The sequence below is a fragment of the Nicotiana tabacum genome, chromosome 20, assembly GCF_000715075.1.
Source record: "Nicotiana tabacum cultivar K326 chromosome 20, ASM71507v2, whole genome shotgun sequence".
Taxonomy (NCBI): domain Eukaryota; kingdom Viridiplantae; phylum Streptophyta; class Magnoliopsida; order Solanales; family Solanaceae; genus Nicotiana; species Nicotiana tabacum.
In genome coordinates, this window is record NC_134099.1 from 163,915,683 (window position 1) to 163,937,087 (window position 21,405).

At 37.1% G+C, this 21,405-nt stretch overlaps 2 protein-coding genes across 2 annotated transcripts; both read left to right on the forward strand.

The window, feature by feature from the left end:
• The first annotated feature begins 489 nt into the window (after positions 1–489).
• On the forward strand, positions 490–4,308 carry LOC107793053 (pectinesterase-like). Its single transcript, XM_016615333.2, has 4 exons — positions 490–1,300; positions 1,869–2,153; positions 2,889–3,215; positions 3,838–4,308. The coding sequence occupies exons 1-4, from the start codon at positions 631–633 to the stop codon at positions 4,230–4,232; spliced, it is 1,677 nt and encodes a 558-aa protein (XP_016470819.1). The 5' UTR covers positions 490–630; the 3' UTR covers positions 4,233–4,308.
• A 5,099-nt stretch (positions 4,309–9,407) lies between these two features.
• LOC107793052 (condensin-2 complex subunit H2-like) lies at positions 9,408–17,329 on the forward strand. The gene is made up of 11 exons (XM_016615332.2): positions 9,408–9,761; positions 10,379–10,478; positions 14,360–14,466; positions 14,545–14,687; positions 14,763–15,207; positions 15,289–15,464; positions 15,542–15,715; positions 15,827–15,916; positions 16,137–16,238; positions 16,329–16,487; positions 16,632–17,329. Exons 1-11 carry the CDS (start codon positions 9,554–9,556, stop codon positions 16,986–16,988), a joined length of 2,061 nt encoding a protein of 686 aa, XP_016470818.2. The 5' UTR covers positions 9,408–9,553; the 3' UTR covers positions 16,989–17,329.
• Positions 17,330–21,405: the final 4,076 nt, after the last annotated feature.

Consider the following 21,405-nt stretch of genomic DNA (forward strand, 5'->3'; position numbering starts at 1 on the left):
GACTTGTCAAATTAATCAAACAATTAATAATAACTATGATAAAAGAATATCAAATGCCATATATTTTTATATCAAATAACGTTCACAAAAATATGTTCAAATCATCAACTATGATATTGGATCTAGGGCATATCTACTATATCCCTAACAGTAATCACTAGTTAGAAACAAACAGAAGTAAATAACAAAGTAATCCACAAGAAAAAAGGGGGACAATATAAATAAATACATTATTACTAGTAATTATTAATATGTTTTGTGGTGTATAAAAGAAAAAGGAAAATGAATGGAGCAAGAAAAAGCAATTAGTTGAAAAACTGAACATAAGAACTTCACTCATAAATCAATGGTAAACCTGAATTGTATCACAACCAAATAAACTAACAAAATATTCTCCACAAATTTCTTAACAGAACCAACTAATAATTCCCTTATTTCTTCCATCTCCACATGCATAAATACTTACTCCATTTTTTCAAACGAGTTTAATTTCTGTATACTGGCAGAGCCCAGGGGAAGCAAAAAAAATTGTCAAAAATCCCCAAATGCTCTGCAATAAAAATAACCAAAATTATAATTGAAGAAACAATTATCCATTCGTCAAGAAAATCCCCCAAAAAATAAATAAATATGGCGGATGCTGGAAAAAAGAAAATAGCAATTGCTGGAATTTCTTCAATTCTTTTAGTAGCATGTATTGTTGGTGCTGCTGTTACACTTACCAAAAAAGGAAATGATGATTCATCAAATTCTCAAGTTTCAACCTCTACCAAAAATGTACAAGCCATGTGTCAACCAACACAATATAAAGAAACTTGTGAAAAAAGTCTTTTTTCAGCCAAAAATACAAGTGATCCAAAAGAATTAATTAAAACAGCATTTGATAGTACTATTAATGAAATTGCTAGTTCAATCAAGAATTCTGCTCCATTTAAAGAAGCTGCAAATGATCCAAGGACTAAAGATGCATTAAAAGTTTGTGATGAGGTACTTGATCGTTCAATCGAAGAAATCAAGAGGTCTTTTAATAAATTTGATAGTTCCGACGTTAAAAGCTTGGTCAAGGATTATATTTATGATCTTAGGTCATGGCTTAGCTCTGCTGTTACTTTTGAGACAACTTGTATTGACGCGTTCGCGAATACGACCGGTGATACCGGTGAGAAAATGAAGAACCTTTTGAAAAATGCTCATGAACTTTCCACTAATGCCCTTGATATTGTTAGTAGCTTCGAGAAACAGGTGGAAGATTTGCAAATCTTAGGCATTAACAACCGGCGATTGTTAACCGTTGAAGCAGGTAACCCATACGTTCCTTTAAAAGTTGAACTCGTCAAGTTTATGTAGGCGTTAGGACATAAGAATTGTAAAATTCGAAAAAATGATTAAAAAAATTTTCAAGTAAAAATAGTATTTGAAATTTAGTGTTGTGTTTGGACATGAATTTCAGTTTGGGTTGTTTTTGAAGTTTTGTGAGTGATTTGAGTGAAAATTTTAAAAAACAGTTTTTTGCAGTTTTTCAAATTTTTAAAAATTTTCAAAATGCATCTTCAAGTGAAAATTGGAAATTTTATGAACAAATGCTGATTTTTTTTTTTTTTGGAAAAATCTTCCATCAAATTTTATGTCCAAACGGGCACTAAGAATGGGAGCCTTAAAGCAATGCTTAGGTTGTCTCTGTATGACCTATAAGTCACGAGTTCGAACCATGGAATCAACCACTAATGTTTGCGTCGGGATAGGCTGCCTACATCACAACCCCTTGGGGTGCGGCCCTTCCCTAAATCCTGCCTGAACACGGAATATTTTATACACTAAGCTATCTTTTTTTAACCTGTTATATTTAAATTCTGGATCTACATCTACAGGTAACCGTAGGCTTCTTCAAGTGGCACCCCTCAAGCCAAACGTCGTCGTTGCACAAGATGGAAGTGGACAACACAAATCAATCAATGAGGCTCTTAAAACTGTGCCCCCAAATAATGCACAACCCTATGTCATTTTTATTAAGGCTGGTATTTACAATGAGTATGTTCAAGTTGCAAATACAATGACCAATGTTGTATTTATTGGTGAAGGCCCAAACAAGACTAAGATAACTGGCAACAAAAATTACCTTGATGGTCTCCCAGTTTTTAGTACTGCCACTGTTGGTAAGTACAGATTTCTGTCATTACATACCACATTGCAAATACTACCAACCTCTTATTCTAAGTTATTAAGTCCCGTCTGACCATAGATTTTGCCAAAATTTTTTCTAAATTTCTTTTGGCAAATATATGTTTGTATATAGATTTTAATCATTTTTTGGTAAATTTTCGAATCCTAAAATCAGCTCAAGAGGTGTTTTTGGCCCAAAATATTATCGTTTGGTTTTTTAAAAAATTTCAAAAATTGTCCAAAACTTTTGTATTTTATAAAAAAACCACCTTTTGTTATTAAGACCCAACTAATCCATATCTACCCACTTTTCCCTCATTAAACTCATGCGGCTTTGCCCTTCTCTATAGATTTGTTTCGCTTGTTTTGTATGAATTTTCTTGAGATTTGTTTCTCTTGTTTTGTATGAATTTTTTCTTCTTTGATAGTTTTTAAAACTTATGTGTATAAGTCACATTTCATATTTTTTCAAAAAAAAAAAAGTGAAATATGTTGAAAAATTATGTCCAAACAGATTTTCATCTTCAAACCAAACTTAATCCAAAGCAAATTTTTTAAAACAAATTTGGTAATCTATTTTTGCAAACGCTAGCTAAGGAAATGATTATCGATCGGAATTAATTAAACCCCAAAATTTAGCTCATGATCAGGTTAAAACTGCAAAAGAATAATATTTTATTATGAATTTTGTTCATCTGTTCACTTCTTTAAATATCGATATTATGTAGCCATCTCGGGACAAGGATTCGTGGCGAAGGATATCGGATTCGAGAACTCAGCAGGACCATTAAAACATCAAGCTGTTGCAGTCCGTGTTTCAGCTGAAATGGCAGTGTTTCAAAACTGTCAAATTGATGGCTACCAATACACTCTTATGACTCATGTTGGTAGGCAATTCTACCGCGACTGCACCATCACCGGAACCATCGATTTCATCTTCGGAGACGCGGTAGCTGTGTTCCAGAACTGCAAATTGATTGCGAGAAAACCCGAGGAGATGCAGACGCAGGCTATCACTATCGCGGCTCAGGGAAGGAACCAGCAATTTGGAACAGGTCAGTGGTTCAGTTGAATACTCTTCGTTGATCATGCAAGAAAAATAATAGTAACAAATTTTCTTATATATATATGCTCCTTTAGTTTAAAAAGAAATGATGCATTTCTAAATTTTGAACCAATTCAACTTGAACATCCCAAATGTGCCTCTAAAGACAAGTTTTTGCAGGTACACAAATGTTTATATACGTATAAACTCATAAATTTTAAAAGTCTTATAGACACAGAAATATTACTCACATTGGACACTAAAGTTTCAATTGACATTCTTTATTTCGTGCCTAATCAAATTCTGCTATATAAGCTGAAACGACAAGAATATAAATTTTTAAGACAATGGTAAATATGTCACGAGTTTGAATCTTAGATATAGCATTCTTGCATTCAGAGACGGACCTATTCTATACTGAAAGGGTCACCGACACCTGTAAAGTTTAGCAAAAACTCCATCTATACATGTATAAGTCTTTAGAAAATAGTGATATATCAGTAATGCACACCTTATATACAAAACAGATTTTGGTTGAATATAAAAGTGCACCCCCGACCTTCAAACATGTAAAAGTGCACCCTTATGTTTAAATTTTCTTGTTAGAATTTCTGACTTCGCCACTGGAACAGGTGCGATCATTATACAGAACTGCACGATCACTGCTGAGCCAGTTCTGCTCGCTATCAACCCGCCACGTAACAAGGCATACCTCGGACGTCCATGGAAGTTGTACTCAAGGACAATAATCATGCAATCTCAGATTGATGGATTCATTGATCCTGAAGGATGGACACCATGGGCTGGTACTTTTGCCCTTGACACTCTATATTTTGTTGAATATCAAAATAGAGGTCCAGGTGCAAATACAGATAAGAGAGTGAATTGGAAGAATTATATCAAGAATCCAACACCAGATGTTATTGCTAAATTTACTCCTGGAGTTGTGCTTAAAGGTGGTGATAATACTGATACTTGGGTTACTAAAACTGGTGTCCCATATGAACCAGGGATGATGAAGGTGTAAATTTTTTGATGATAACTTTGTAATAAGTTGTTATCTTCAATAAATTTTAAAAAAATATTTTCTTTTTTCTATTTTATTTTATGTCTCTCGCGATTACCTTTCGAGCATGTAAAATTAAAAAAAAAAGGTATTTGGTTGAATCGATACTTCTTTAAAGTAGCTTTTTGAAGAAAAACGTAAAATACAGAATCAAAAGTGATCATAATTTTTGGTGAGATGAATGAATAAATATACGGAATTCGTAGGACGAGTTGGATTGGCTATTCTAACTATGGCAAAAAAATAAAAAATAAAGAGATGTTAATGAACGAGACATACTTCTATTAATTGACAATATATTTTTAGATCGTTATGAACAATTTAAAACTTTCTTCAATTTGAAATTTTAGTGAATTACTAAAATAATGTTCTATGAAAATCATCATCTTTCTACTTAAAATAGTACCTTTAACTGAGAGCAAAATTATCCAAAACAACAAATCAATGGTAAAACTTGTAATGCAGCACAACCACTTAGGCTTATTGATTGAGGGTAAGGCTGTATTGTGGCCCGGGCCAAACGGTCCCGAGCCTAACAGTCCAAATGGGTGGGACCGGCCCATTGTGGTCCTAAGCCCACATGGTCTCGGGCTAAATGGGCCGGGCTTAAACAGGCCTTTTTGTTCGGGCTATTTTTTTTTAATTTTTTTTTATCTAAGGCAATTTCTTGTAAACTATATATGTATATACTAATATAAATTGTTTATATATAGCTATATAAATATATATATATATCTATATATATATATATATATATATATATATATATATATATATATATATATATACTATATCAAATTTAAACACAAAATAAATTGCAAAGAAATATTCAAGAGAATGTCTTGTAATTTTTATTATTACGACATTAACAAAAAATGATAATATTTTTCTTAGTCTTCCTCCCCCCAATGGAATGAGCACAACAAGGTACTAATACCACCATTAAAAGGAAAAAAACTCAGGAAGATGTGCCAAAATATAAGTTGCATATTAGTCTATGTATTATCTCTAACAAATCTCATAAATCCTTCAAGGTCCGGAGGAATTTTCGTTGGTGGTGGTGGAAAAGAAGCTTGTTCATCACCGCTTCTGGGCGAAGCAGCATCCTGCGCAAGTTCCGCTAGCATTTCTTCATAAGCTTCGTCTATCTCCGGTTGTGATTCTGCAAGTCCAAAATTTCTTCTTTCCGAACGGATCCAATCTCTGAAGAGTACTGATTTTCCAAGCTCTCCCTCATAGACGCTCTATGATCACCGATTTGAAGTCTTGCTTGACTGAAAGCGCTTTTCGATGCCATTGTTGTAGCTTGAACACTTAAAATATCTCGAGTCATCCTTGGAAGAACCGGATAGTGTTTTTGTTTGTCCTTCCACCATTCCAAAACATCGAAGGAGCCATCGGGATTCTCTTATTAAAGTCTCTGCGACAAATAAACTTGAAGCTCATTTAGTTGTGAACTATCACCAATATTATCACCTTGAGAACCCCTGAACTCCATCCAAGAACTAAGGGCTTTTAGGCCCACAGTTCTTTTAGATGATTGCGAACTAGATGAAGTAGGAGTTGGAACATTTGGTCTAACATGATCTAAGGCAAGTTGATAAGCATTATAAATTGTTTGAGCATTTATTTTTATTGAGGCTTTTGCATCTCTAAGTGTAGCAAATTCCTCAGCTGAAAGTGATAAAGCGTTATAAATTTTTGAATACCAAAAGTGAGGACCTCCTAATTTCATTGTAGGATTTAACACTGCAGCAACACCAAAAATAGAGGGGATAGGGAAAAAAATATTTTTTAAAATTAACTTTCATAGAATCAATAGCAAGTTGATAAATTACCCCACCCTCTGAAAATTGAGTAAACAAATCTGCAAGTGCTGCAATATAAACTAAACAGTTAGAAATAGTAGGATAATATTGTCCAGATAATTCATTTGTAGCAACATAAAATTGTTCTAAAAAGTCTACAAACATTTTAACATTAGTCCAATCTTGATTTGTAAGGTGCCCATCATCATCATCATCATCACCTACACGAGCATTACACGTTGCGCTTATTGGGTTCCTATATTCATATGCAACAACTAAACTTTCATACATGTAATTCCATCTAGTCGGACAAGGTTTAGGAACCTTTCTTTCTCTAAGGCCAAATTCATCACATTTTTAAAATAGTCTCTAAGTCTACTTCTACGGTTTGAATAAAAAAGCCAATTCAGAGCCATTTTAGCCTTTTCAATTTCTATATTTAAAACTTTCATACTATCACCGACGATTAAATGGTAAATATGACAAATACATCTAACATAAAAAATATTACTAAATGCAGGATTTAGTGTAGTTGTAAGCAAGCCTATAACATTAGTGTTACTAGAAGCATTATCCATTGAAACTGATATTATTTTATCTCTAATGCAAAAATATCTACAAATATCTGCAACTATGTTAGCAATAAACTTACCTGTGTGGCGTGAATTAATTATTCTATAAGCAATAATGCGCTTTTGCATTATCCAGTCTTCGTCTATCCAATGACTTGTAACAGTTAAATAATCACTGTCATAACCACTTCTACCAATATCAGTTGTAATAGCAATGCGACAATCTATATGAGTAAATAAATAGCGCAAATATTGTTCATATTCATGTTTGTATTTATAAATATCGCTCTTTACGGTTGCGCGAGACCATCCTTTATAAGTAGGATTAAAAACTCTTCTAATATAATGCACAAAATGAGGGTTAGAAGGAAAACTATATGGTAAGCATATAACAGTAACCATTTTTGCCAATCCTTCACGATCTTTATTTGGATCATAATAGAAAATGTCAACGGTAACAATGTTAATTCCCGGTTGAACTAGATTTGACCCTGTACTAGGGTTAACCGTACTATCTACACATGTCCCCTCTTGCGCAACTTTCATTTGTAAATATCTAGCTTTATCTCTAGGGTGTGTCTTTATGTGTCTAGTCAAACTACCTGTACCGCTACGGTCTTCAGTAAATTTATGAGCCATCAAAGACCCACAAATTTTACACTTAGCCTTATTTTATTCTATTAGTTGAGTAAAAAAGTGCCAAACAAGAGACGTTTCGGGCCGTTTAGAAGGTTGTCTATTAAAAGCATGGGTTACTACAGGAGGGTCAGGCGGGGCATCAGTTGGGTTATTAACAGGTCTAGTAGGTGTATCGTCTAATTCCGGTTGCGTTTCATCTAAATCATCATTTTCCTTTACATTTTTCAAAGATAGTTTGATTAGGATAAAGATCATTCATAACTTCTTCATTTAATTGATGACTTGGTGCAACATCATGGCAAAATTGACTATCGAAAAATTGAAAACAAGGGTTACCACTATCAAGAATAACAGGTGGAGGAGGACGAGTAACAGGTCTGGGTCGGGGAGCCGGGGGAAGAGTAGTAGCTTGGCGACTAGATTCACCAATTTTAGATTTTCCCTTACCCTTACCCCCAAATATTTTTTTCAAAAAAAAGTCCATATTAATTATAATTATACTAAATAAAACACACAAAACTATAATATTAAAACTTAAGAGCTGGAACGAGTTTACCGAATTGACGAACAACTTCTTGAAAATTGAATATCGTTGAAGACTTGAATACTTCAATTCACCAACTTCACAATTTTTCATGAAATTGCAATAATAAAATAAGCAATTATAGAAGAAAATTAGAGAGAGATTGAGAAAGATTGATGAATATGTGAGTAAAAATAAAAGAATGATGGGGTATTTATAGTTGAGAATAGGGAAAACGTGTAATTATAAAAAGTTTGGGGTTAAAACAAAGTTTGGGGGCCAAATGACTATTTTTGAAAGTGCCAAATGGCTAAAAATGCAGTCCAACGACCACATTTTAAATTCTGACCGTTGGCCCTTTTTAATTTTTTTTTTTTATAAAAAAAATTAGCCGTTGGGCCGGTTTGGCCCGATTGAACCGGCCCAAGCCCGTCTGCTAGTCCCGGACTCGGGGGCTTTTTGGCAAAGACCGGCCCACTGTGGGCTTTTTGACCGCTAGAGACCGGCCCATTTGAACCGACCCGTTTGGCACGCGGTCCCGGCCCACAATACATCGTTAATTGAGGGCTGGACCATAAGATCTTCTATGCCTTGATTTCGTCGTTCCGCTATGGCATCTAATGTGGCGACACATGTAAAATATTCCTCGAATTCTTGCAACAAGATTGATTTTGTATTTCGAGGGAGTATTAGACTCACTCGAAACAAAAATATAAGGTAAAAAGACACTCGCTAAGTTAGAGTGTGCAATAAACTTTTGTAGACTCTTTTGAAGTGCAATTTACAGCTTGTTTTGATGGTTGTTACCTATTGTATTGTATCATATTGTTACTTTAGATACAATGTTTGTTTTGATTGTTACTTAAATTTTATTGTATCATATCGTTAAATCCGTCGTTATGTAACGACGAAAAGTGCCACTTTATGTAACGACGGATTTGGTGTGGTGGCGTCGTTACCTTATTTTTTTTCCTTCTCATTTTGCCATTCTTTATCATTAAATAAACATATTTTATCCTTTACCCTACTTTTTTTTATATAATGATTCTACTTCGTATCCTATTTTTTCTTAGTAATATTGTAAGTTTTATTCTTTATATTTTTGGTGCGTGACATTATGAAACGACGACAAACAATACAATCAATCCAAATATTATATTCATTAAATAATACAATACGATACATTATGAAACGACATGAAACAATAATCCAAACAAGCTGTTATGTTTTATTCCATAAAAAAAAATTTATCAATTTTTTAATTATCAATTTTTTAAGCAAAATACAAAATTGGCTGGTCACCAAAATTAATTGCATTTGCTAGCGCGCATTTCCCCCCCACACATACATACAAATAAAAAATGTACTTTTTGTCGGCTATTATTTTCTAAAGCGACTAAAAATATACATTGCTCAATTTCTTTGTAGATTCCCTAACCTTGGGTTTCTCAAAGAGTTTGGGCTAATAACAAGATCCAATAAACTTTAATGGGCTCTCTCGGCCCATCTCGATTTTCCGACATAAAATCACACATATATATACACCTCGGAGCGGGAAAAACATTACTCCAAAAATTTAAAAAATCTCCGCTCCTCCAGAAACAGCAACTAAACGACGTCACTTTCATCTACCCTTTCCCCAAAATTTGGGGCTTTGTAAATTCAATTGAAAAATTCCCAAATTGTAGATTTTAGGGTTCTTTTTTCACTAATGGAAGGTGGGATTTGTAGCCCCACAAGATGATAAACAGTAAAGAAAATGTGAGCGGCCGCGGCGCAGCAGATGAGGAAAATGTAAAATTTCACAGTGTTGTACAGCCACTTAGGGATTTAGAATCAAATTGGGGTGTTGATTTAGCCAAAAATCTTGAAGAATATTTGCTCAAAATTTGCTCTGGTGAAATTACTAGAGATAATTATGATGACGGTCATGTGAATTTTGCTGAAGGTTTGTAACATTTTCAGCTTTAGTGTGTGTTTGGAGCAGAAAATTAAACATTTCCATGAAAAGTTTTTATCTTTTTTTGTCTGCTACAACACTGTCCTTGTACATTATCCTCCACTTCGGTAAAATGCTCATATTTTACCCGAAAAATGATTTACCGATTATTTTCTCATGTATTCACTATCTTTATACTCTATGCTCTATTTGTATATAATCTTGTGTAGGGGCGTACCTAGTATACAAGTTACGAGTTAATTTGGTCGTAGTAATTTTGGCTTAAACCCTGTAGATGTGTTAATAAATATACTAAATTAAGTACAGATAATAGATTTTGAACTCAGTAAATTAAATGGGTTGTGGTAGAATTTTGAACATGAACCATAAAGTTCAAATCTTGGGCCCGCCTCAGATCTTGTGTCACCTACTTTATACACGGCAAAACACTGGAAAGTAACTGAAAATGTCTTTTAGTAAAATATTTTTCATGAAAACATTTTTATGGAAAATATTTTCCTATGTGCCAGATAGTCTTGATTTTTGAAAAAGGATGCGTTGGGTTTTTACTGTTCTGAAAAGGGTATTTTTGTAATTCTTTTAATGATATGTTTCGGGATTTGTAGCTGCATTGCTGCTTCAGGGGTCAGTTCAGGTGTACAGCAGGAAGGTGGAATATCTTTATTCTCTGGTATTGCATTGTTTGGAATTCATTACCAAGAAGAGGTGCTTTACAACTTTTGCTATTTGATTTTTTTGTCTTTATTTTAGTTGATTCCTTGAGTAGATTGTATAGTTTTCTCCAATTGGATAAAATTTAAGTGTTTACATAATCAGACGCTAGATTACTACTTATTCAACTTTCTCTTGTTCTGTAGATGGTTGAAACTATGTCTGGTGTTTAGTAATAGTATCTCTGCTTGCGTTCAGCAGTATTAAGGTATAGTAGCTGTACATTTTAGGCCTTCACCTTTGAGTAACGCGTAAGAAGCCTGAAATTAGACAAGGATGTCCTAATATTGCAAATTTGACACGAGCCATAGTGCAAGGTTTGCATAGATTCTTTTGCCTGGAAACTACTTCTAAAGCTTCTCTCTTGTCTTGCAAAAGTTTTGTTCTTTTTTGTGTTGTTGGTTTAACTCTAAATTTGTTCAGTGCACTAGCTTGTGAGTAGAGGTGGCAAACGGGGGGTGGGGGGGTGGGTCAGATATGAGCAGGTCGAAACCAAGTAATTCAAAAAACAGGTTATCCGACGGATAATATGGATGTCCATATTATCTATGGCTTCTTGAATATGATCACTTTTAGGAGAATTCCTAGTCTCCCAAACTTGAGTAACCCCCAATTTGAGGCTTTACAAATGTAATAGTTAAACACATCAGTTATCCATTTGGTTGACCATTTTCTAAGTGGATAATATGGTTCTTATCCATATTCGACCCGTTTTTAAAAAGTTCGTTATCCAACCCATTTTTTAATGGATAATATGGGTGGATAACTGGTTTTTTAAAACCATTTTGCCACCTCTACCTGTGAAGATGGGTTTTGTGAACTTTTGGCCCTCTACGGAAATGATGCAGCTAAGTTAGAGAAATTCTGCAGCTTACTGTTAGATGAAAGCTTGTATCTAGTGGTTGTTTGCTGTTGCACTTTGTTGAATGAGTTTGTATAAATTAACAAGCAGTTGTTTGTACTATCTGGCCCCTGCTTGTCTTTGTCTTCACCCTAATTAAATGATAGAACTGTAATGATGTGAACACTATTCTGACAATAACAGTTAGAGCTAACATATGTTGGAGATTAATACTTTTTTCATAACCACGGTGTCCAAGCTAGCTTGCGCACCTTGACTAATTCCATGAGATATCTGCCACATCTCACCACTCACCAGCATATAGTACCGAGTAACTCTGTCCATCAAGACTTGAACAAATGGGAAGAAACCACCTAGTGTTTTTGCCTTCGGTGGGATTTGAACCTGAGATCTTATGGTTTTCAAACCACTTAATTGACCACTAGGAACACCTCTGGTTAGTTGGATTTGACTCCCGAACTGGAAGATAATCCATTGGAACATGTTGTACTGATAGTGTCCACAATGACATGTGGATGTTGACAATGTCCTGGAAACATTTCGTTAAATCAATCATCCAGAGGATGTAATTGATTACCAAAAAGTCAAGTCTCCTGATAAGCAAAACCCTCCTAACTGCTCAGGGAGCTTACAAAATCTAAGAGATCTAATGAGCTATTTACATCAAAATGGTTACTCCAAGCAAAAAGATTTAGTAAACACCTAGCTTTTAGTGTATATTTGGGAGTTGATCTTCCTTCAAAGCATCTCTGATTCCTCTCCGTCCAGAAGGTCCAGATTATATCTTCCAAGTGCTTCTGATAGACTTAACTGTAAACTGCTCCAAATGACAAAATTCCTTTAAGCTTCTCGCCCTTAAACCAAATTATTGCTAATAAAACCCATATATTTCTAGCCACTGTACAATGCACAAACAGGTGATCTACACTCTCAGTATTTCGTTCACACATATAACATCTGTTGCATAGAGGAAATCCTTTCTTCTGAAAACCATCTTGTGTTAAAATTGCACCTAATACTGCCAACCAGCTAAAGCAGGCCACTTTAGTAGGTATTTTTGTCCTCCATACATGCTTCCAAGGCCATTCTCAATGATGCTGCCTCTGCCTATCATCTCTACGTAGCAATCTTTAACTGTAAACTTCTTATTACCTCTACTCCCCCATATCATACTGTCCTTTTCCTGTATTTGCACCTTAAGTTCTTGCAGTCTTGCCCAAAATTCCAGCATCTCTTCAATTTCCCAATCATGGCATTGTCTTCTGAAAGTGACATTCCAGGTGTCATTTTCCCTAAGCTGTTCCACAGTAGCTTTAGGGTTATTAACAAAGCTGAAGACATTTGGGAATTCCTCCTTTAAGGACCTATTTCCAGTCCACTTATGAAGCCAAAAGATAGCATGCTCTCCATTGCCAACCGGTATCTGAGTGTTTTCCTTGAATTTCTGCCATATTTTACTGATGTGTTTCCAAGACCCTATTGCATGAGTAGTAGAAGTTATTCTAAAGTGCGGGTGCCAATGTGTATCTGCTCCAAGCTTAACTTTTACAACTCTTCTCCATAAAGCCCTCTCCTCATTGTTGTACCTCCACAACCACTTCATCAATAGACTTTTATTATGTATCTGTAAATTGCTGATGCCCATTCCTCCCATTTCCTTAGGCATAGTGACTCACCAAGTGAAATTTATGCTGATCACTGTTGCCCTCCCACAAAAATCTTCTCCTTTTCTAAATCCAACTGTGACAACACCTTGCCTGGAATAGGGAATAAAGGAATAAAATACATTAAAATACTATCCAACACACTATTAATCAATGTAACTCTCCCCCACGAGATAGGTATTGTGTCTGCCAGGTATCTAGCCTCTTCTCAAATTTTCAGCTACTCACTGCCACATTGTAGTGTTCTTATATCTGGTACCCAGATGCAACCCAAGATATGTAGTAGGGAGCGAGCCTATGTTGCAACCCAAAACGTATGCTATACCTTGCATGTTATCCACTGTATTGACTGGATACATAACTGATTTATGAAGATTAATGTGCAGTCCAGAAATAGTCTCAAATATAATAAGTAGCAACTTGGGATATCTCAGCTGCCTACCCTCAGCACCACTGAAGACCAAAGTGTCATCAGCAAAAAGAATATGTGACACTGTGATTACGTCCCCTGTCCTTTTGCCAACACTGAATCCCTTTATCCATTGATATTGAACTGCCTTTTCAAAGTTAAATACTACTTGTAAATTTTAGCTATATAAGCATGGTGAGCAAGGGCCTTTACACTGTCAATGATTTCTGATTGACCAGGGGATTTAGTAGGGAGGTAGTTATCCTCTTTCTTTTTGAAAAGCAACTTGTTTGGTCGTGTCATCGCGGCCTTATGGTTAAGGTGGGTGATCGCTGCTTCAAGCAATGATTTAATACCTTGGTTAACATACTGTAGAGTATGGTGCTCTGCTTCACACTTTCTTATTTTCGTTCCACAATGTACTGGAGCTAAATGAGTCTAGTAGGTGTCACACAAATTTGTGCCTTGACTATTTCTACTGTTGAAGGTGCTGTATTTGCTTGAGATGAAAGGGAGAGGGATTATTGGAAAGAGTCTAGTTGGCATATTTATTAAACATATGTTATTTGGAATGAAGGTTAAACAAGGTATACTCCCTGACCCTGAGTACTAATCTTTGCCAATTTAAAAGTTATTTTTCTCATTTTATCCAACAAAAATCTTCTCATGAATATTATATCGGTCATGAGATTCTTATTATGTAGCTACTTATAAAGGATAGATTCTTATTTCTTCTGCAATCAAGCCTTTTACTAACATTGCGTATTTGCTTGTTCTGACGAATGGAAGTAAGTAATTCATATTAACTGGCTGTTGATACATTTTTCATTGCTATCAATATTGCAGTGCACCAAATAATACTAATTCAGTTCTTAATATTGCTAATCATCATAACCCAATAATGTTACATACTGAGATTCTCCATTTCCTGTCAAATCAGTGAACCAGATCTACCAGCAAGTGTATCAGCCCAAGCAGATGAAAACGGGTTGCCTGCTGCCGATAATGAAGAGAATGATCCATACTGGGTTTCAGAGGAAACCTCAGGTAGCATCCTTACGCGTCTGTTAATTTTGTAAGTTTCCTAGACTTCAAATAACCTGATTTATATTGTTCTTTTTGCAGTGGAAACAAAGAACATGTTGGATAATTCGACATGCAGGGATTCTTCATTTACCCAGTTTGTGAAGGCCCCTGCAAATCTGGTCGTGCGCGAGGCTGACTGCTTGGATGTTACTGGAGATGCTGGAGAACTAGAGTCTTACCTGGTATGTTAATGTTTTTTTTGTGTTCAATTTCAGTATGTTTGCAGTTATTTTGATTAGTTCTATTAATACTTGCAGCTAGCCACGTGTGATCTTTACCGAGATTTTATTCTGTTGGACGCATGCGATGCCGTAACAGTGGATGAGTTTATGAATAATGAGAATATAGCTGGAAAGGGGCTGAACAATAGCTGCATTGCAGAGGGCCGTTCTTTGGACTCCAAGTGCCACAAGAGCTTTTCCTCTCCCACAAGACGTTTTGAGGGAACTGGCAATAAGTCTTCAGCTCAAAAGAATCAGGATGCTAATTTATATCAGTCTCCAGGGTTTCATGAGTTTGGTCCAGGCAATTTTAACAATGATCACTTCGCATCTGATATGCCTGATAACATTGATGATGCACATCGATTTGAAGATGGATATTCGGAACCTAGAGATTCAGACGACTCAGATGATGAAGACCCATGGAATCCGTTGAACCCGCATGAACCTGGCACTTTGAAAGTAAAACCATACAAAAAAGGTTTCTTAACCTTCCTTCTCTTTATTCCTTCTGTATGCTAGCATTTTTATTATCTAATGTAGATTTCATGCTTTCAAGCAGTTAAATCTAATAGAAGGCAGGGTGCGTTATCCAAAAAAGGTTCATCTTTGGCTACAGAATTTCCAGTTGCGAGATTACATGGTACCACTGGCGCAGACCTCAACGACCTGTGGGAAAGAAAATGTTGTGCCATGAAAAAACAAGGCGACTCGCAATCTCCTCCACCATATGAGAAGGTTTTATTTATTGATAGTTTATTGTACCTTCTTTTGTGTGTCTGAATTGTTTCATTGTGTGAAGCTTCTGTTTGCAGCTACGGGAATCACTTCTTCATGGGGAGAACAACGATTATGATGTTTTGAATAGTCCAACGGAAAAAAATGAAAATGATTACTATGATAGTGCAGATCACGATTTTGGGCCTTCTGGCTTTGACATGCCAGAAAATGCAGACATGAACAGCGATGCAACTCCATTTGGTGAAAAGGTTGGTAAACTAGATATGGATGTTTTCCCTTACATTAATGATTATGTTTCTCTGAAGCTGGTTCAATCTGGCTTGGGCGAGTTACAATGCTAATATATTTTGTTTTTGCAGCATGATAAATGTAGTCCATTTTTTGACAGTGAAGCTCATGAAGATTCGAATGCTCATGCCAACCTTGAAGATCTTTGTCGCTCCCACTTGGTAAGAATATAAATCATAATCTTCATTCTTCATACAGTTATGGATTTTGGTATATGTCGGGGATGTTTTATTCATGCTCATGAACTGGCACTGGCCTTTTTTTCTTTCCTAAATGGCATTAGAAGGGGTTTCTCTAACGTGGACTCTCGGCAAACTTATCTGTTGCTTAGATTTTGTTAGTCTTCCACGATTGTTTTGGTGACCTTTTTTCTATTTATAGGATTCTCTTCTTGCTAGCTTTGCTGAAAGTGAAAAGCAGAGTGAATTGGCTGCTCGGGTTTCAACGTGGAAACAGAGAATTGAGCTTAACTTGGAGGAACAAGTTCGTTTGCAATTCCTAATATCTCCTCTCTTTTTTCCTTTTGTTACCTGTCAAGTTTAGATTTTTTATCGTGCTAGTGTTTACCCACAGGACTCACATCCCCCCTTTGACATTCATGAATATGGGGCTAGGATTTTGTGCAAGTTATCCCTGGAAGAAAATGGTCAAAGCACCAAGTCTTTTTCTGATGTTGTTACGGGTCAAGAGAAGCATGATATTGCTCGAACATTTTCTGCGCTTCTGCAATTGGTAAAAACCCTATCTATATGAGTTTTAGTGACATTGTTACCTACCTTGGAAGATAGAAGTACTATGATTCTTTCTTTTCCGTTGAAATTTTATCTACGAGCAAAGCAGTACTCACCTCTCTGTTTCCCTTTGTTAAAACAATAGGTAAACAACGGAGATGTTGGTTTGGAAAGAGGTGGAATACGTGAGTCCACTTGTTACACAGCTGCAAATCCCTTCTATGTCCGACTCCTTAAGAATGATAATGGTAGGGAGAAAATTCAAATTCGATCATCAAAAAAGAGAGCAAAATCTCCAATACCAAATCAGGGCTTTAGAAAGGAAAAAAACAAAGGTAAAGAAATTCAGGCTGCTTTTGGTTCCTCACCTTCAGAACCCAATTCAGCTTGCGGATTTGCCCTGAAGCTGGGAAAGGTTAATGGAACTCGTTGCACGCCTGAAGGTAAGAAAAGAAGGAAATCCAGATTAGTCGTACCACCAGATATACGTACTGCATTGTGATATACATTTTGCTCTAGTTAACAAGTAAGCCTCTCCTCTCTCACTATTTGCACTCACTATGCCCATTGTATGTGAGAGACTCGAGGTAGTAGTTCTATTTAAATGTAGTAAAACAGAAGATTAACCCCACCACAACCACTGTAATTCTTATCAGAAACCAACAACCTGTTGGCTGCAGAAATTTGTAAGATGTGTTTATTCTTAACTTAATTAGGACTTAGTGTAGTACTTAGCAAGGAGGATGTAACAATATTTTGACATAGGCAGAGCTTACTCTTCATTAGTCTCTTCTGTAGACAAACATGTTAATAAATGACTGCCTTTAGTGTTTCAAGTGTATATATTTGTTTGTTGAGCTACTACATTAAACTAGTAAATGTAGCTAGGCTTTGACAGTTAGTTTGTTTTTGACATGGTAAGGTTCACATCTTGAAGATTGTGTAATTGAAAATTATAATGTGAAACAGCAACTGAAGATTTTGTGGTCAATTTCAAGCTTTAATATAACCAAATAAATTAGCTCTCAAATTGGATGTTAGATGATCTTTTGATTTCAAAGAAAGAAAGGCATTATAAAGTTGTCATGGTTTGTCGAAAACAGCCTCTCTACCTGCACAAGGTAGGAGATGTTATCTTTTCCAGACCTTACTTTTGGAATTACATTGGGTTTGTTGTTGCAAAGGCATTATGAAGTTCACTTTTGTTTTAAATTTGACGCTCGATTTTGAAGTAAATGTGACGTTTACTATTATTTCTTTTGAAACTCGTTTGCGATAATGTTTGCTTGACAATATTAAGTAAGAGAAGATTGACGATATTTTGTAATCAACCAATTTTTATTTTTATTTTTTATTTTCCAGTGAATACTCCAGCAGAACCAGACTCCAAATAAAGACAAACAAAAAAAATGTTAGTATGATGATAGGATTCATTTCTCCTTCGTATTATGTTTATTACCGAAATAAAGTTGATGTCAAACAATTGCTAGTGGCCGCAAGGATCCAAAGCAATAAGCGGTGAGGAGTGATGGTGTTATTCGTATTGCTCTTGCTGTTAGTAGGGCTGTCTTATGGGTCGGGTTGGCCCGAAACTGGCCTGACCCAATTTGAGACCGAGACGAGACTGAATCGATACATGATCGTTAAAGGGAAGGCGCGCTCATGCATGGGTGGGCGGTCCTAGTGGATCGGCCCGAATAGTTCGATCCTGGCTCAAGATGAACGGGGAAGTCAGACGGGCTGGTGCAATTGCTTAACAAATGTAAGTTGGAGGAGAAGTGACGTTTTCAGTGGTGGTGGACGGTGAGTAACGCATAACTACCTATCCTTGGAAAGGAAACAATTGCAAATACCCCATAGGCTCAGGAGCAAAAGGAGGAATCCGCTTGAGGCGGGACACGTGCAGGGGCGGATGCAACTAATTAGTACAAGGTTCATTTGAACTCGGTACTTTCAATGCTTTGTATAAATTTGTATGTAAAAATTTATTAAAATTGTTATAAATAGTAGATATGAACCCATAACTTAAAAATATAATATGTTTAATGCTAAAAATCTAAAAAATTGAACCCATAGAGTATAAATCTTGGATCCACCTCTGAACTCATGTCTAATTAGCTAGTTGGTAAGACAATAGCTTACCGGCCCATTAGAGGACACTTGCAGGCCCCTCAGACCTGTGTTGGCAACCCACTAAACCCACTTAAAGGCCCCCTAACACGGCCCTCTAGGCCCATTAAATTTGACATAACCTTCGATTCTTGTAACTATGTTTTTCTTTCTAACTTCTTATGTACTTTTTTGCTTTACTTCATCCAATTTTTTTAATACTTTTTTTCAAGTGGGGCAAACGACGCCCTCTACTTCTGCTTATAACTAAAGGTGAATAACCGGCATTACCAACAAATAGATAGCCGTGCTCCTTTGAGCTGAAAAACGTATCGGCTGTTTGGGTCGCTGTTTGAACAAAAAGTTTAAGACTCTTTTGCCAACTTCAATTATCAATACTAAAGAAGGTAAATCTTAGCCAATCACAATTAATTTTAGATCCAACATATACAACGAGAAATAACGAAAGGCAGGAACATATTAGATTTATTGATGTCATAATCTTACATCAAACACGAGAGAAGAGCTTACATCTGAAGCCAAAGAGAATTGTAAATGAAGGAGTAACGAGGAAAAAGTGAAGTAACTGTTCATCCGCGAGAGATTCTTTTTCCCCTTCTTATTTTCTTGTTCTTCCTCCCCTGTCTGTTTTTCTTCCTTTTCTTGAAAAGTCCCCCTTTTATTTGTGCTTACCCACACACATATATATAGTTCCTAGAACTTCTATTCAATGGTCTTTGACCAACATGCTTTCCTGCGGCTGTCCCTTTCGTCATCACTCGAACACAATATTGACTTGACATATGCTTTCGATGATTTGACCCCGAGTTCGACCGAGGTGTTCTTTGCTATTTCGCCACCTGGTCGGGATCCTAGCTTGGTCTACCACTACGGTAAGATTTTGACCCATACAGTTAGTCACCCGTCGAAGTCGTCTCTTAGCGGGTTCGACGGGCGAACTCTATCGATTCGAAAGTTAGGAGAAATATGAGTGTTTACGCCTTGAGCGAGGTTTTTAAATCAAGGCGATGGCGTGACACTTCAATGATACCTTTGGACCATCACATCCATTCGGTGTTGAACTGTTGTGCTGATTCAAATCGTCGTTTGTAGTCATTGTCATTATGACACACGTTCCCTGTGGATTGAACTGTTTCTTATGTCCTATCAGTTTTGATTGGCGACTTTCTGGTTTCCTGCTCGGGGCATTTATGTTCCTATAGGGGAAAACACCATTCTATTGCCACACTCTTCGATCTATCAAAGGAGTTTTGCGAGTCTTTACCTTCTCCGATACTTCAGATTTTTAATTCACTCTCCTGTTAGTCGGAAATTGACGTCACCGTCTTCCCTCTTACTTCTCCCTGCTCATTCACTCTGTTCAATCGAGATAAATGGCTGGTACTTCTTCCCGCGCTGACAGACTTGCCGAAGTTCCAGTGCCGAAAAACGATGCTCTTGCTCTCGGAGAAGTGGAGGTGGCAGAGGATGAGGGGGTTCCAACAACGACCGAAATATTACCCCATCTGGAGAAGACATGGACCAATTTTAATAGCCCTGTCGGAGAGGAACCGGAGCCTGTTCCCTCTATTATGGATGAAGCGGCGATTGCGGAGCTTAAGACCAAATGGGGGATTCCGCACTATGTTGAGATGTTGCCGGCGGTGGGAGATGATATTGTACATTTTGGCCGCCCAGGATATTGTGCGTTCTACGCATACCCTTTTATTGTCGAGTATACGCTTCCTCTCCCTTCCTTGGTGGTAGTTTTCTGCCGTTTCAACAAAGTATGCCCGACTCAACTTTCGCCGTACGTATACAAGCTATTCCTCATACTGCTCAAGTTCGCGGAGCTTGCTGGTCGGGAGATCACTCAGGGGCATATGCTCAACATTTTTGCCCCTAAACTTATTCGAGGCACGATGATCCACATGCACCATCGAGGAACGAAAAGTTTGGTGGTGAAGATGGACGATAGAGCCAATCGTCATTTCTGGGAAAGCTACTTTTATGTGCGGACCGAGCACCTTGTCACGAACTTGGCAGGGTTCCCTGAGAGGTGAAACTTCACACGTAAGTTTTTGTATCTCCTGTCGAAGTGTTGGTCTACCGTTTTTCTTTGGGTAGTATTGTTAAATCGTTTTTACTTTTGCAGCCGAGAGAATACCTCTTACGCCTGTTGGCGATATCTGCGAATGGGTGAATGCCATTCTTCCCCATACGGTGGGGGTTTGCGAATAGGCGTCCTTTTATGATAAATACAGGTGTAAGCCTCTTACTGGTAAGTCGACTTGCCGCAACTTCTCTATTTTTCGCCTTGCAATTTGACCTCGTTGCTTACACAACCATTACCGTTAACAGGGAGAGTGCGAAGGGCGAGGGCTCCTTCGCTTGCATTCTGTCAACCGATGTCTTCTGCTCGGCCTGTACCGAGGTCTGCTGCCCGACCTATAGCGAGGGCTACTCAAGTTGAACCTACGACCGGAGCCGTGTGCATAGAAACTGTTCCCCAATATGAGACTCTGGCTCCTACTGTCCACTCAACGGGTGAGTCTTCCCGTGCTGAGGAAGGGGAGGGTCCGTCGAAGAGATGGCAAGTGGAGTCTGAAATGGCTTCTACAGCCGCAGTATATTCAGAGGGCAACCTTCACCTAACAGTGTTTGGAATGGGTGGTGATGCTAACTCGGCCGCAGAGGTAAACCCAGCGATCGAGACCAACCCGACGGTAGAGGCTTCGATTGCTGTGATTTATCAACAGGCTACTGTGACGGGAAGTCGGGGTCCCTAGGCCGCTGTTGCCAATTTGGGC

Bases quoted from the DNA above. Each gene is read 5' to 3' on its own strand.
- LOC107793052 (XM_016615332.2), top strand. From the start codon at position 9,554: ATGATAAACAGTAAAGAAAATGTGAGCGGCCGCGGCGCAGCAGATGAG. The intron at 14,467-14,544 runs GTAGCATCCTTA...TTCTTTTTGCAG, and splicing joins GGTTTCAGAGGAAACCTCAG to TGGAAACAAAGAACATGTTG. The intron at 15,465-15,541 runs GTTTTATTTATT...TTCTGTTTGCAG, and splicing joins CTCCTCCACCATATGAGAAG to CTACGGGAATCACTTCTTCA.
- LOC107793053 (XM_016615333.2), top strand. From the start codon at position 631: ATGGCGGATGCTGGAAAAAAGAAAATAGCAATTGCTGGAATTTCTTCA. The intron at 2,154-2,888 runs GTAAGTACAGAT...GATATTATGTAG, and splicing joins TTTTAGTACTGCCACTGTTG to CCATCTCGGGACAAGGATTC. The intron at 3,216-3,837 runs GTCAGTGGTTCA...CCACTGGAACAG, and splicing joins GAACCAGCAATTTGGAACAG to GTGCGATCATTATACAGAAC.